We start from the raw sequence: 15,301 nt of genomic DNA on the forward strand, positions 1-15,301 counted from the left end.
TCGCCACCTCATTGCAGACAGTGAATACTATTATTGCAAAATTTTAATGCATTTCATTGATAGTTTTTTTCAAAACTAAAATGTAAAAAAAATATGGTAAGTTGTAATACTTTCACCTCAAAATGTAATAAATGTTACTGTAAATGGAAAAACAATACTGCTGTTTTTATGGTAAATAAAAAAGGCAGTTTAGTTGCCAGAATTTTACATAGTTATTTTACTGTAAATGAATAAAATCTTCAATTTTACAGTAAAATTTTGGCACCTGAGCTGACTGTTTGTTTGATTTGTTGTTTTTTTTAACAGCAAATCAACAACTGTAATTTTTTCCGGTGTATTGCTGTAAATGCCAAAACGGCCACCACAGTTTATTACAGTAAAAAAAAAAATGTGTTCATACAGAGAAAAATGCTGTAAAAAGCACAGTAAATTTCACAATTTTACCATGAAATCTATTGCTACTTTTACATTGCACAATTTGATGGATACCTTGCTTTGAAATCATTATTGGTCTTTCTTCTTTTTTTTTTTTAATTGTTTGAAAGTTCGATAATATATTTTTGCATAAATTAGAGAATATTTAATTTAGCATAATTTGTGAATACATGGAGTACATATTTTTTTTTTCTCCCAGAACAGAAAGAATATATTTAGTAAAAAAAGTTACAGTACTTTATTGATACATTTTATTTCCAGGCATTTTAGGGCCAAATAAAACGATGTAGCGGGCCACATCTGGCCCCCGGGCCTTGAGTTTGGCACCTGTCACATAGGGGATACACTGCAGTCACACTTTGCAGTTGAAAACTTAACATCTGTGGTGTGGTCACGTGATTGTGTGACTCCACCATCTGCAGTTGCTCATCGACTGCTCCCTCCATATTTGGGTTTTGCAGACAGGCTCCCCCTCCTTTCTTCACTTCTCACTAGAAGCTCACAATTGTCAACTACGCGGCCTGCTCATTGAAATACACTTCTTTTTTTTTCCCTAGGAAAGGATCGGAGCGCAGGAAACTTGTACACAGGTCGTCTCCAGTTCTCATTGAGCTCACCAATGCAGTGTTTGAGTGTTTCAGTCTTTTTGAAGTTAGGATGTAATTAGGGCTGGGCGATATGGCCTTTTATTAATATCTCAATATTTTTAGGCCATGTCATGATGCACAATATATATCTCGATATTTTGCCTTAGCCTTGAATGAACACTTGATGCATATAATCACAGCAGTATGGTGATTCTATGTGTCTACATAGAATCACCAGCGTCAATAGCTATTGAGCGAATAGCTATTGACGCTATTCATAGCCATAGCATGGCCGAATAGCTGCGTTAGCATCGCCGGTAAAATGTGCGGACCAAACGATCAGGACTTTTGCATCTTGTGACACTGGAGCAACTTAAATCCGTCGATTTGGTAAGTGTTTTTTTCGCATTAAATGTAGGTGGAAAGAAACGTAATATAGTTGCAAATGCATCTGCAGGTTATCCATACATCTCTGTGCCATGTCTGCTTTAGCACCGCCGGTAAATAGCATGTTAGCGTCGATTAGCATAGCATGTTGGCATCGATTAGCTGGCAGTCACGCCGCGACCAAATATGTCTGATTAGCACATAAATCAACATCATCAAAACTCACCTTTATGATTTCGTTGACTTTATCGTTGCAAATGCATCTGCAGGTTATCCATACATCTCTGTGCCATGTCTGCTTTAGCACCGCCGGTAAATAGCATGTTAGCATCGATTAGCATCTCACCTTTGTGATTTCGTTGACCTTATAGTTGCAAATGCATCTGCAGGTTATCCATACATCTCTGTGCCATGTCTGCTTTAGCACCGCCGGTAAATAGCATGTTAGCGTCGATTAGCATAGCATGTTGGCATCGATTAGCTGGCAGTCACGCCGCGACCAAATATGTCTGATTAGCACATAAATCAACATCATCAAAACTCACCTTTGTGATTTCGTTGACTTTATCGTTGCAAATGCATCTGCAGGTTATCCATACATCTCTGTGCCATGTCTGTCATCGCCGGTAAAATGTGGACACACTCTCGCGCATTCAATGGGGGTCTGGCGGCAGACACTTTCGCATCTTCGGGCCAGTGGTGCAACTTGAATCCCTCCCTGTTAGTGTTGTTACACCCTCCGACAACACACCGACGAGGCATGATGTCTCTAAGGTTCCAAAAAATAGTCGAAAAAACGGAAAATAACAGAGCTGAGACCCAATGTTTACAATGTGTTGAAAATGAAAATGGCGGCTGTATTACCTTGGCGACGTCACATTCTGACGTCATCGCCTCAAGAGCGATAAACAGAAAGGCGTTTAATTCGCCCAAATTCGCCCATTTAAAGTTCGGAAATCGGTTAAAAAAATATATGGTCTTTTTTCTGCACCATCAAGGTATATATTGACGCTTACATAGGTCTGGTGATAATGTTCCCCTTTAATGTAGGCTTTTTTTTTTTACTTGAAAACAAATTCAAGTCATATATTCCAGCCCCCAAAAGAAATCACACAAAATCTGACGCAATTTTTATTACCAATCTAATAACAATCAACGGCACAATATCAACAGGTTTTACCTCCCATGAAAATCTTTGAGTCTTCGCTTCCCCGCCGGACACACGACACTTCCTCAATCTCTGCCAATCACAATTCGGTGTGTGTTTGTAAACATGGGAAAAACTGACATCAAATCCAAAAAACACAAACCTAAAACATTAACATTAGCTGGTCGCTAAAGTAGGAATCTTTTCTACCTTGAAGGTAGAAAAGAGCTATACAAAAACAACCCCTTTCCCATTTACACCTGTTGGGAGTGCATTCCCTTCACGGTGGCAGAGGGGTTAGTGCGTCTGCCTCACATTACGAAGTTCCTGCAGTCCTGGGTTCAAATCCAGGCTCGGGATCTTTCTGTGTGGAGTTTGCATGTTCTCCCCGTGAATGCGTGGGTTCCCTCCGGGTACTCCGGCTTCCTCCCACTTCCAAAGACATGCACCTGGGGATAGGTTGATTGGCAACACTAAATTGGCCCTAGTGTGTGAATGTGAGTGTGAATGTTGTCTGTCTATCTGTGTTGGCCCTGCGATGAGGTGGCGACTTGTCCAGGGTGTACCCCGCCTTCCGCCCGATTGTAGCTGAGATAGGCGCCAGCGCCCCCCGTGACCCCAAAAGGGAATAAGCGGTAGAAAATGGATGGATGGATATTGCCTATTATTTGCGCACTATTGACAAGTGATGTACCGAAAACTTGACCACTGAAAAAAGACTTGAGGACGTCAACAAAACGCACGCCATTTTCTGGAGCATTGTCTGCAATGTGGACATATTTTTTAATAAATATTGCAGATATAGTTGCGTGTACAGCCATTTACATAATGTGCAAATATTAAGAAGACAGCGGCGTAGGGGTATAACGGTACACAAAAATTTCGGTTCAGTACGTACCTCGGTTTAGAGGTCACGGTTCGGTTCATTTTCGGTACAGTAAGAAATCAACAAAATATAAATATAAAAGTCAAAAATTTTAAGAACCCTTGCATTAAAACCTGTAAAGGCTTAGTGGCCACATGCGTGGACAGCACCTTTTGGCTCTTATTTCCAAAAATCTGTACACTACTGAATTGGGGTCTTATAGCCACTTATGTGGACACTTACACTGCCAGCTGGTGGTGTCAGAAGTGGAATTTGGAGAAAAACAGTGTAAAAATAAGAATTAGCATGTCACATGAAGTACATGTTTGTGTACTTATGGACTTAGTACATCATATAAAAAGGTGGTTCTTACTTTTTATACTAACTACGTTCCAATAAGCCCAAATAGCAAAGAGAAATTTAAAAAGGCATGTAAACAAACAGCTTGGGCCCTAAGAAGTTAAGACGTTTTTAGGACACTCCAGACTACTAGCTTACATTCTTTCACAGATGGGATCGTTTAAAGGATAACTACACTTTTTTTTGGAATTTTGCCTATTGTTCACAATCCTAATGAGAGACTAGAATACAAATGTTTATTTTTTTTGCTTTTTAATTTGTAAAAATGGTCTTGTTCTTGGCGGCTGGCAATGCAGCTAATGGGAGCAAACCATTCTGCCTTTAAATCACATTGAAATAGTTCCTTTGCGTTCCGTAACCTGTATAATAACGAAGCTGTTTCGACATTGTAAGAGTGAACACAGAGGAACGGTTTTTCTAGCGTTGTACGCATTGTCTTGCGACGGCATTAGCCATAAACCAGCTAGCTTTTGCTAGATTATGTTCTATAATAGCACCAGAAGAAAATGATTGACTTGATAGATTTGTTGCTAGTTGTTTTTAATTAAAAAATAGTCTTTAATAGTATGTAAACACTTGAAAAAAATCTCAACAAAGTACCTTGTACAAAAGCAGAAACAATTGAAAATATGGCAAATTGATAAAAAAATATATATGTATGTTAATATTAATTAATAAAAGCAAATGTATGTGTAAACTTTTTGAGCCTTTTTAAATAAATACCTCATCATATCAAATTATGCAAATTAGTCAATGGCGTCATTGTGACCACGCCCCCAACCCCGATTTAAACAAGTTAAAAAACTTAGTCAGGTGTTACCATTTAGTGGTCAATTCTATGGAATATGTTCTGTACTGTGCAATCGACCAATACAAGTTTCAATCAATCAATCAATCAATCAAATATCTTGGCGGTTTAGGGGAAACCCTGTTCCGTAAATAAATGTATAATAATCCATCATTTATGGCTGATATAAGCTAATCAGAAGAGCTATTACTGGATCTTATTGAAGGTTATTTTGGGACGGCGTGGCGCAGTGGGAGAGTGGCCGTGCGCAACCCGAGGGTCCCTGGTTCAAATCCCACCTAGTACCAACCTCGTCATGTCCGTTGTGTCCTGAGCAAGACACTTCACCCTTGCTCCTGATGGGTGCTGGTTGGCGCCTTGCATGGCAGCTCCCTCCATCAGTGTGTGAATGTGTGTGTGAATGGGTAAATGTGGAAGTAGTGTCAAAGCGCTTTGAGTACCTTGAAGGTAGAAAGGCGCTATACAAGTACAACCCATTTATTTTATGGTTTGCATTTAGAGCAAACTAGAAACGTGGGAAATCCGATTTCTCAGTACAAATACAATGCACCATGTGTATAGACTCATAATTAGCTGCTTGTCCGCCAGAGTGATCGACATAAAAATATGAATTACCGCATTTTTCGGATTATACGTCGCACCGGCCGAAAATGCATAATAAAGAAGGAAAAAAACCATATACATAACCATACGTCGCATTGGAGTATAACTCGCATTTTTGGGGGAAATGTATTTGATAAAATACAACACCAACAATAGACATTTGAAAGGCAATTTAAAATAAATAAAGAATAGTGAACAACAGGCTGAATAAGTGTACGTTATATGACGCATAAATAACCAACTGAGAAGGTGCCTGGTATGTTAACCTAACATATTATGGTAAGAGGTATTCAAATAAATTTAACATATAAAATATGTTATACGTTTTACCAAACAATCTGTCACTCCTAATCGATAAATCCGATAAAATCTTCTTCCTCGATGTCTCTTCTAAACAACTCTGCCACCTCCAAATGTATGCGCCGCTTCCCCTGGTCGTTTTCTGCTGCATATTTCACTACGTCCAGCTTGTTATCTGCAGTACATGATTTCCTTTTCGTTCCAATTTTTGTTCAGCCCTTCTCAGTTTTTATAAGTTCCCGCCAACGATGAAATGATCCATTTTAATAGCAACGGCAGTAGCATATAGCTGTTAGCATTCCATGACCTACAATGCACTTCTGCCATGACCCTCCCCCGCCAAATTGTTATTGGTTGACGTGTGTGTGACGATTGCTGACATTTTCTTCGTCTCTTCCGCGAATGAGATAAATAATATTATTTGATATTTTACCGTAATGTGTTAATAATTTCACACACAGGTCGCTCCAGCCAAACTATGAAGAAAAACTGCCACTTATAGTCCGAAAAATACGATAATTGGCAATGGCCGATCGCGTACCTTTTCACAAAAATCGGGTGATATTGATCGTTGGGCGATCGACCGGCACGTCCTTACTTGTATGCAGAAGTATTTTGGTCTGGTTGACTTTATTAGTAGATTGCACACTACAGTACACGTTCCTTACAAATGACCACTAAATGGTAAAACCCGAATAAGTTTTTCAACTTGTTTAACTTGTTTAAGTGCACTGGCTTCCTGTGCACTTAAGATGTGACTTTAAGGTTTTACTACTTACGTATAAAATACTACACGGTCTAGCTCCATCCTATCTTGCCGATTGTATTGTACCGTATGTCCCGGCAAGAAATCTGCATTCAAAAGACTCCGGCTTATTAGTGATTCCTAGAGCCCAAAAAAAGTCTGCGGGCTATAGAGCGTTTTCCGTTCGGGCTCCAGTACTCTGGAATGCCCTCCCGGTAACAGTTCGAGATGCCACCTCAGTAGAAGCATTTAAGTCTCACCTTAAAACTCATCTGTATACTCTAGCCTTTAAATAGACCTCCTTTTTAGACCAGTTGATCTGCCGCTTCTTTTCTTTCTCCTATGTCCCCCCGTCCCTTGTGGAGGGGGTCCGGTCCGATGACCATGGATGAAGTACTGGCTGTCCAGAGTCGAGACCCAGGATGGACCGCTCGTCGGGACCCAGGATGGACCGCCTGTATCGGTTGGGGACATCTCTACGCTGCTGATCCGCCTCCGCTTGAGATGGTTTCCTGTGGACGGGACTCTCGCTGCTGTCTTGGATCCGCTTGAACTGAACTCTCGCGGCTGTGTTGGAGCCACTATGGATTGAACTTTCACAGTATCATGTTAGACCCGCTCGACATCCATTGCTTTCGGTCCCCTAGAGGGGGGGGGGGGGTTGCCCACATCTGAGGTCCTCTCCAAGGTTTCTCATAGTCAGCATTGTCACTGGCGTCCCACTGGATGTGAATTCTCCCTGCCCACTGGGTGTGAGTTTTCCTTGCCCTTTTGTGGGTTCTTCCGAGGATGTTGTAGTCGTAATGACTTGTGCAGTCCTTTGAGACATTTGTGATTTGGGGCTATATAAATAAACATTGATTGATTGATTGATTAAGTCGCGGTCCACGTTAATCAATTCATGGTAAAAAGATACTACCGGTTACTACTAACGTTGCAATCGCTACCTAGTTGTAAGAAGGGTTAATGTTGTACTGAAAATATATTGAGCTGAAGATATTCCGAGCTGGATAGTACAATGTTGTGGAAAACAACATTGCTTTGTTACGTGGTCAGTTGATTCAGCGTTGAACAATAGTTGCTGTTTGCTGGAATGGCTCAAAGTGCATGTTTGCTACATGGCTGGAATGTCAAAGTGCGATGCTATAAACGCTGAATTGAGTTGATGGGTTGCTTGAAATTTGAATTGTAGCATTTCAAACTGTACTGGACTGGTGAATCAGTGTTTGCTTGGGAGGAGACTGGGCTGCTATCCCAACACGGCCAATTTGTTGATCTAAGCCCGCAAAGGCGACGTGGCACAAGCAATACCCATGCGGACCTACGCTGACGTCTGGGCCACTGGCCATAGGGGGGCAGTGTCTTTTACTTGCCATCAGACAAGTTGGAGATAATGCTAAGTAGATGATGAATGGAGTATTGACAGAAACAGCAGGCGACAGAAGGCTTGACTTCAACTAGCGGGGGTGGTGGCTTACAAATGTTAACGGTTGCCTCTGGCGGACCTCAACTGGCTCGTCCTGTCCTGCGTATTCAAAAGGGCAGAGGAGGGGAAGGCATATGAAAAATCACGTTGATCCACTCACTGAACACAACACGTTGGATCAAAAACACCGATATTGTTATTATACTGTTGTTTTCTTTGATGTTCTCAACTCTTTTGGGTCTTATCTCCTTTTTGGTTTGAAAATTGCGTCACAGCTCGATTAGCCCCGCCCAAGTGTGGCCAAACCTTTCCCGTGGACGGGGGCCACTTCAATATACGATTTCATGGGATTTAGCGATTATGAGTGATAGATTGGAGCTTCACGGTGGAAGAGGGGTTAGTGCGTCTGCCTCACAATACGAAGGTCCTGAGTAGTCAGGGTTCAATCCTGGGCTCGGGATCTTTCTGTGTGGAGTTTGCATGTTCTCCCCGTGAATGCGTGGGTTCTGTCCGGGTACTCCAGCTTCCTCCCACTTCCAAAGATATGCACCTGGGGATAGGTTGATTGGCAACACTAAATTGGCCCTAGAGTGTGAATGTGAGTGTGAATGTTGTCTGTCTATCTGTGTTGGCCCTGCGATGAGGTGGCAACTTGTCCAGGGTGTACCCCACCTTCTGCCCGATTGTAGCTGAGATAGGCGCCAGCGCCCCCCGCGACCCTAAAGGGAATAAGCGGTAGGAAATGGATGGATGGATGGAGTGTCAGATTGTTTGGTAAACGTATAGCATGTTCTATATGTTATAGTTATTTGAATGACTCTTACCATAATATGTTACGTTAAAGGGGAACATTATCACAATTTCAGAAGGGTTAAAACCAATAAAAATCACTTCCCAGGGGCTTATTTTATTTTTCGAAGTTTTTTTCCAAATTTTACCTATCATGGAATATCACGAAAAAAAGCTTTAAAGTGCCTGATTTTCGCTATCTGTAAATCCACCCGTCCATTTTCCTGTGACGTCATCTAGTGATGTCAATACAAACAAACATGGCGGATAGAACAGCAAGATATAGCGACATTAGCTCGGATTCAGACTCTGATTTCAGCGGCTTAATCGATTCAACAGATTACGCATGTTTTGAAACGGATGGTTGGGGTGTGGAGGCAGATAAAACTAAATTGAAGAAGAAACTGAAGTTATTGAGCGAATAGCTATTGAAGCTATTCGGCGTTCGCCTTCTAACCAACGATTGCATCTTTTGACCACTAGAGCAACTTAAATCCGTCGATTGGTAAGTGTTTGTTTGGCATTAAATGTGGGTGGAGGGAAAGGCTGGATGCAAATATAGCTACAAATGTACATACAGCTAGCCTGTTAGCATCGATTAGCTGGCAGTCATGCCGTGACCAAATATGTCTGATTAGCACATAAGTCAATAACATCAACAAAACTCACCTTTGTGATTTCGTTGACTTTATTGTTGGAAATGCATCTGCTCTGTCGCGGGATATACACACATTCTTGCCATTTCTGCCATGTTAGCATCGATTAGCATGCCGTGCTAATCGATGCACACTCCCCGTAAGACAACTTGAATCCGTCCCTGATCGTGTTGTTACACCCTCCGACAACCCACTGACGAGGCATGATTATTCCAAGGTACGGAAAACGGTCGAAAAAATTGAAAATAACAGAGCTTATTTGACTTGGTGTGTAATGTTTTTGAAAAAAGTGGTGGATTGCTTCCTATTGTAACGTCATGCGTGAAAGGTCATCGCTCCGACAGCGAACAATTGAAAGGCGATTGAATCGCCAAATTCACCCTTTTTAGAGTTCGGAAATCGGTTAAAAAAACATATGGTCTTTTTTCTGCAACATCAAGGTATTAGAGCTGCGCGGTTTGCGGTCTCAACCGCGGAGTCCTCGGATACACCGCGGGTCGGGCGGGTGACGTGACGAAAAAATAGATTTTAAATAGATCCGGACGGGTGACGTGACGAAAAAATAGATTTTAAATAGATCCGGACGGATGGCGGTTGAACCATTCGGAAATATTTAATATACATAGTTCAGGGATCGGCAACCTTTACCACTCAAAGAGCCGTTTTGACCTGTGACACAAAGTAAAGTCGACATTAGGAGCTGTAAATATTCTCGCGAATATCTGCTGGCTGTCACCCAGATAACAAGAATAAGGATGTGCTATGAAGCCATTGCCTTTGACGCCTTCTACAACGTGTACAAACTGCTTGTCAGTTAAGCAACATGTTGTATGTGCCTTCCGCAGACACACACACACGACTGCAAGGCATACTGGGTGATACAGAGTACACTGATGGTTGTGATTTAAACAACTTTAACACTCTTACTAATATGCGCCACACTGTGAAGCCACACCAAACAAGAATGACAAACGCATTTCGGGAGAACATCCTCACAGTAACACAACATAAACGCAACACAACAAATACCCAGAATCCTTTGCATCCATGATTATTCCTGACTATATTATACACCCTATACTAAAGTATTGTCCGATCATTAATTGAACTTTCACAGTATCATGTTAGACCCGCTCGACATCCATTGCTTTCCTCCTCTCCAAGGTTCTCATAGTCATCATTGTCACCGACGCCCCACTGGGTCATTATTGTCACCGATGTCCCACTGGGTGTGAGTTTTCCTTGCCCTTATGTGGGCCTACCGAGGATGTAGTGGTTTGTGCAGCCCTTTAAGACACTAGTGATTTAGGGCTATATAAGTAAACATTGATTGATTGATTGATTGACCCTGCTAGCACGGTAAGGTGGGCGGGGAAGAGTCATGGATGCAAAGGATTCTGGGTATTTGTGGTGTTGCGTTTATGTTGTGTTGCTGTGAGGATGTTCTCCCGAAATGTGTTTGTCATTCTTGTTTGGTGTGGCTTCACAAAAACTGTCTGCGGCCCACCAATGTCTTGGAACACCCATGAATGGGCAAAGTTGGCAGTGTTGTGCAGGTACATGGCAAGCTAGCACTCCTACATTGCCCATTGGGAAAAAAAACATTGTCTAGGTTTTTAACACTTAGTTTTAAGTTAATTTAAAGTTAAAGTACCAATTATTGTCACACACACGAGGTGTGGTGAAATTATTCTCTGCATTTGACCCATCTCCCTTGATGGGTTGTCTTCTTGAAAACAAGTACATGGTTTTGTGATAAAACATATAACTTTATTAGCAAATCGTTATTGAACCCATTGATGCTTTTAATGTGAAATTCTGGCAAAGGGCCTACTGAGTTGTGTGCATAATGGCCGAACGGGTTTATTTGCAGGGTTTATGACAAAGATCATTCCAGCGTTTCTAAGCCGAGACCTGAGGGATTCAGTCAGACAAAGCTCACGTTTGTTAGGCCCCGGTGTTGCGGAATGTGCCTTCGTTGCCAACGCGGCTGGGCTGAAATACTTTTGGTGTGGATGTTTGGTCCTGACGTCGCAGCAGTCTCCTGTCACATGTAATTTTTAGGATTAGATGTTGTAATTTGGGAATAAGTCAAATAGCTTTGCAGATTTTACTAAAGTGATGCAGTGTCGTATTAGGGTTGGATTGCTTGTCCCTCGTGTTCCTGTGAGCACCGTAAGTCCCAAAGAGGCAGCGCTCGGTCCAAAGAACTGCACGTTTGTCAGACGCCCTGAACTGTCTATCTCGAACGTGTTCGTTGAGTTGACCGCAGTTAAAGAAGAAATGATGGAGGCAAGTGGCAAAACGTTTATACATTTGGCTCAGCTAACCCAAATGCCTGAAGCATTGTTAACCAAGGTGTAGTTCCGTTCCGTTCACAGGAACCCTTGAATTATTCAGCTCTTTAAAATGGTGATTCATTGACTCGTGTGTTAAATAAAGCTTGAGGCCTGAGTCATGTTCAGGCCTTAAAAAACGTTAATAAATCAGCATCCTTTAGTCCTTGGAAGGGTGTAAGGAATTCTGATGGTAGATTAGAGCCTCTAGGCGGGGCATTTGTTATAAAGTATTGTTTTATACCAGTAAGCAGAGCCTTGAAACACTTTGGGATTCTGTGGCCCTTCACCTTATCTGCCGACATCCCGACTGTGATGTTTCTCTAGCACACACACACACACACACACACACAAGCCTCCTCCCCCCTTCTCCTACCTCCCTATCGCTCTTCCAATCATTTAATCAATCAATGTTTATTTATGTAGCCATAAATCACAAGTGTCTCAAAGGGCTGCACAAGCCACAACGACTTCCTCGGTTCAGATCCCACATCACGACTGAGCCTTTGTACACTCATGGCTTCACAGACATTGAAAATGAAACAAATTACAAAAATGCACGTTTCCTTTACTCTGGGTTTAAAAAAAATCATCCAATCGAGGACAATTTTTGATTTTCATCTGCGCACTTTAGGCACTTTGAAAAACATTCATGTTTCCTGGGCTCCATGTAAGATAATGTACATGTGATTTGACTTATTGTATATCACAATAAACATCATTATCAGAGGCGTAATGCCACCAGGTCAGCTGTTGCGGCTTTTCCAGGCTTCTGATTGGAGAAAATGTGTACGCTAGGGGTGTAACGCTACACAAAAATTACGGTTCGGTACGTACCTCGGTTTAGAGGTCACGGTTCAGTTCATTTTCGGTACAGTAAGAAATCAACAAAATATAAATTTTTGGGTTATTTATTTACCAAATTTGTAAACAACGGCTTTATCCTTTTAACATTGGGAACACTATAATAATTCTGCCCACGTCAATCCACATTAAACTGCCTCAAGTTGTTGCTTTGATTAAATAAAATGAATAAACCTTTCTTCTACATATAAAAAGTTTAACATTAAACATCCATCCATCCATCCATATTCTACCGCTTATTCCCTTTTGGGGTCGCGGGGGGCGCTGGCGCCTATCTCAGCTACAATCGGGCGGAAGGCGGGGTACACCCTGGACAAGTCGCCACCTCATCGCAGGGCCAACACAGATAGACGGACAACATTCACACTCACATTCACACACTAGGGACCATTTTAGTGTTGCCAATCAACCTATAACATTAAACAGTTTCCATTAAAACTGTTTGTCAAGTCATGCTTAATTTATTACAGCATTTGGGAAGCCTGTAGTTAACTTTTATTATGTAACTGTTGTATTTTTATCAACATGTGATAGCAGGGACCCTGCTATTCAAAACTAGGCTGCTACATTACTAATGATTCATGTAACTATAGCTGAAAAATAGTACAATTGCAATAGGAGAGACTATTCATCCCTAAACACAATGGAGTTCAATGAAATAACAGACAGACAGGGCTTTGCTGCCCCTAAAACACACGCACACACACACACACACTCACACACACACACAGAAAAATGAGCTAACGTTACGCTAAAAGCTAATCAGCCTTCATCTCAAGCCTATACTGTGAGCGAGCTGAGCTGCAGTTTAATTTTCTAGAAGGTCAACGGGCTCATAGTGATGTTTGTAATAGTTGTGACTGGGAAGTGTTTAGTATAATTTGGGTAGAGTCCGCTCCTCCCCTGCTAGACAAATATCTGCTGGACCCTAAAGCATTGAGTACATCGTTCTAAAGTCTGAATACGCACTGCTGATTGGCTGTTACATCGCTCTGAATACGCACTGCTGATTGGCTTTGTATGTAACTAATCAGATGGTTGTGTGGGCAGCACAATGAGGCAGAGAAAGAGGCAGAAAGCAGAGCAGCTTGTGAAAACTTCTGCTTCCGAACTTGTTCGGTATGCCCGCTTGCCGAACCGAAACCCTCGTACCGAAACAGTTCGATACAAATACACCTACCGTTACACCCCTAGTGTACGCGTTTGCGTGTGGACAGACTTTTTTTTGGAATCACAAGTGTGTGCATGGAGATCGTTTTAACCCCGGATAAGCGGTTATTATAATGATTTATTATATAATGATAATTGGCGGCAGGGGTTAGTTCATGTGCCTCACAATACGAAGGTCCTGAGTTCAATCCCGGGCTCGGGATCTTTCTGTGTGGAGTTTGCATGTTCTCCCGTGACTGCGTGGGTTCCCTCCGGGTACACCGGGTTCCTCCCACCCCAAAAAAACATGCACCTGGGGATAAGTTGATTGGCAACACTAAATTGGCCCTAGTGTGTGAATGTGAGTGCGAATGTTGTCTGTCTGTGTTGGCCCTGTGGTGAGGTGGCGACTTGTCCAGTGTGTAAATCACATTCTGCCCGAATGCAGCTGAGATATGCTCCAGCGACCCCGAACGGGACAAGCGGTAGAAAATGGATGGATGGAAATTATAATAATTGTCCATTACAGGCCCTAATTTTATGATTGATTTATTGATTGGCAACACTAAATTGGCCCTAGTGTGTGAATGTGAGTGTGAATGTTGTCTGTCTATCTGTGTTTGCCCTGCGATGAGGTGGCGACTTGTCCAGGGTGTACCCCGCCTTCCGCCCGATTGTAGCTGACATAGGCGCCAGCGCCCCCCGCGACCCCGAAAGGGAATAAGCGGTAGAAAATGGATGGATGGAGGATTGTTTGATGGTCAATATATTAATTTGTGCAATTGCAATGCCTTGAATTTATAGACGCCATTGACATAAATGCAATGGTTTCTCGGTTTTTAACCTTTGTTTTCTTGGTTTTGTCCAATTTTCATTTTGTTGCATCCTTACTCTTAATAATCGGATTAGATCAGAACCCTTTGATTCGTTGTGCAGCCCAAACCTTAAGTCAATATCGCCATGTTCTGTTTAAAAACACAAGACGATGTTACACATTTTTCGTGACACAAACGGAAAATACCTGTTTTAGCTGTTCATGGAATGTCATGTGTTATGTGTGCTGGTATGACAAAGTTCCTTGAATCTTTGAACTGTAGAGTTCTGCTCTTTGTGACTTTCAAGTATTGTGAGTTGGCATCTGGTCTTCATGCATATTTTTTTTTTCACCCAACAGAGTCAATTGGTCCCGCCAAGGTGGTGAGAGCTGGCAACCCACCCAAGCCCAGGCGTGGGGGAAAGGTAAAGTGGTGTGTTTTGTATTTAAGGCAGGGGTCGGGAACCTTTTTGGCTGAGAGAGCCATGAAAGCCAAATTTTTTAAAATGTATTTCCGTGAGAGCCATATCATATTTTTTAACACTGATTTTAACTAAATGCGTGCATTTTTTAAGTAGGACCAACATTTTTAGAGTGTAATAAGTCTCTAATTCTTTTTAATAACATTGTTATTTCTTGAATAGGTGCGGTAGAAAGGGATGGATGGATTAAAATGCATGAGAATGTTTGATATTTTGAATGTCCTTTTTAACATCGTGATTACCAGCGGAATTATTCATTACTTGTGTGTTAAGCAATGTCAGCTAAGATTTATCTGAGAGCCAGATGCAGTCATCAAATGAGCCACGTCTGGCTCTAGAGCCATAGGTTCCCTACCCCTGATCTAAGGTGTATTATGCCATAGTGGGCTGTAGGGTTGTGATATAGACAATATTGATTGATTGATACTTTTATTATTAGATTGCACAGTTCAGTACATATTTCGTACATTTGACCACTAAATGGTAACACCCGACTAAGTTTTTCAACTTGTTTAAGTCGGGGTCCACGTTAATCAATTCATGGTAAT

General features: G+C 41.8%; 1 protein-coding gene across 4 annotated transcripts in view; it reads left to right on the top strand.

Moving 5' to 3' along the window:
* Positions 1-15,301, top strand: part of larp1 (La ribonucleoprotein 1, translational regulator) — a 94,456-nt gene that overhangs the window by 20,499 nt on the left and 58,656 nt on the right. For all 4 annotated transcript variants that reach the window (XM_061899090.1, XM_061899089.1, XM_061899091.1 and 1 more), the window contains exon 2: positions 14,632-14,696. In XM_061899090.1, the coding sequence (XP_061755074.1) occupies positions 14,632-14,696 (65 nt within the window). The remainder of the gene's footprint in view (positions 1-14,631; positions 14,697-15,301) is intronic.

Source organism: Nerophis ophidion, linkage group LG04, assembly GCF_033978795.1.
Source record: "Nerophis ophidion isolate RoL-2023_Sa linkage group LG04, RoL_Noph_v1.0, whole genome shotgun sequence".
Classification (NCBI taxonomy): domain Eukaryota; kingdom Metazoa; phylum Chordata; class Actinopteri; order Syngnathiformes; family Syngnathidae; genus Nerophis; species Nerophis ophidion.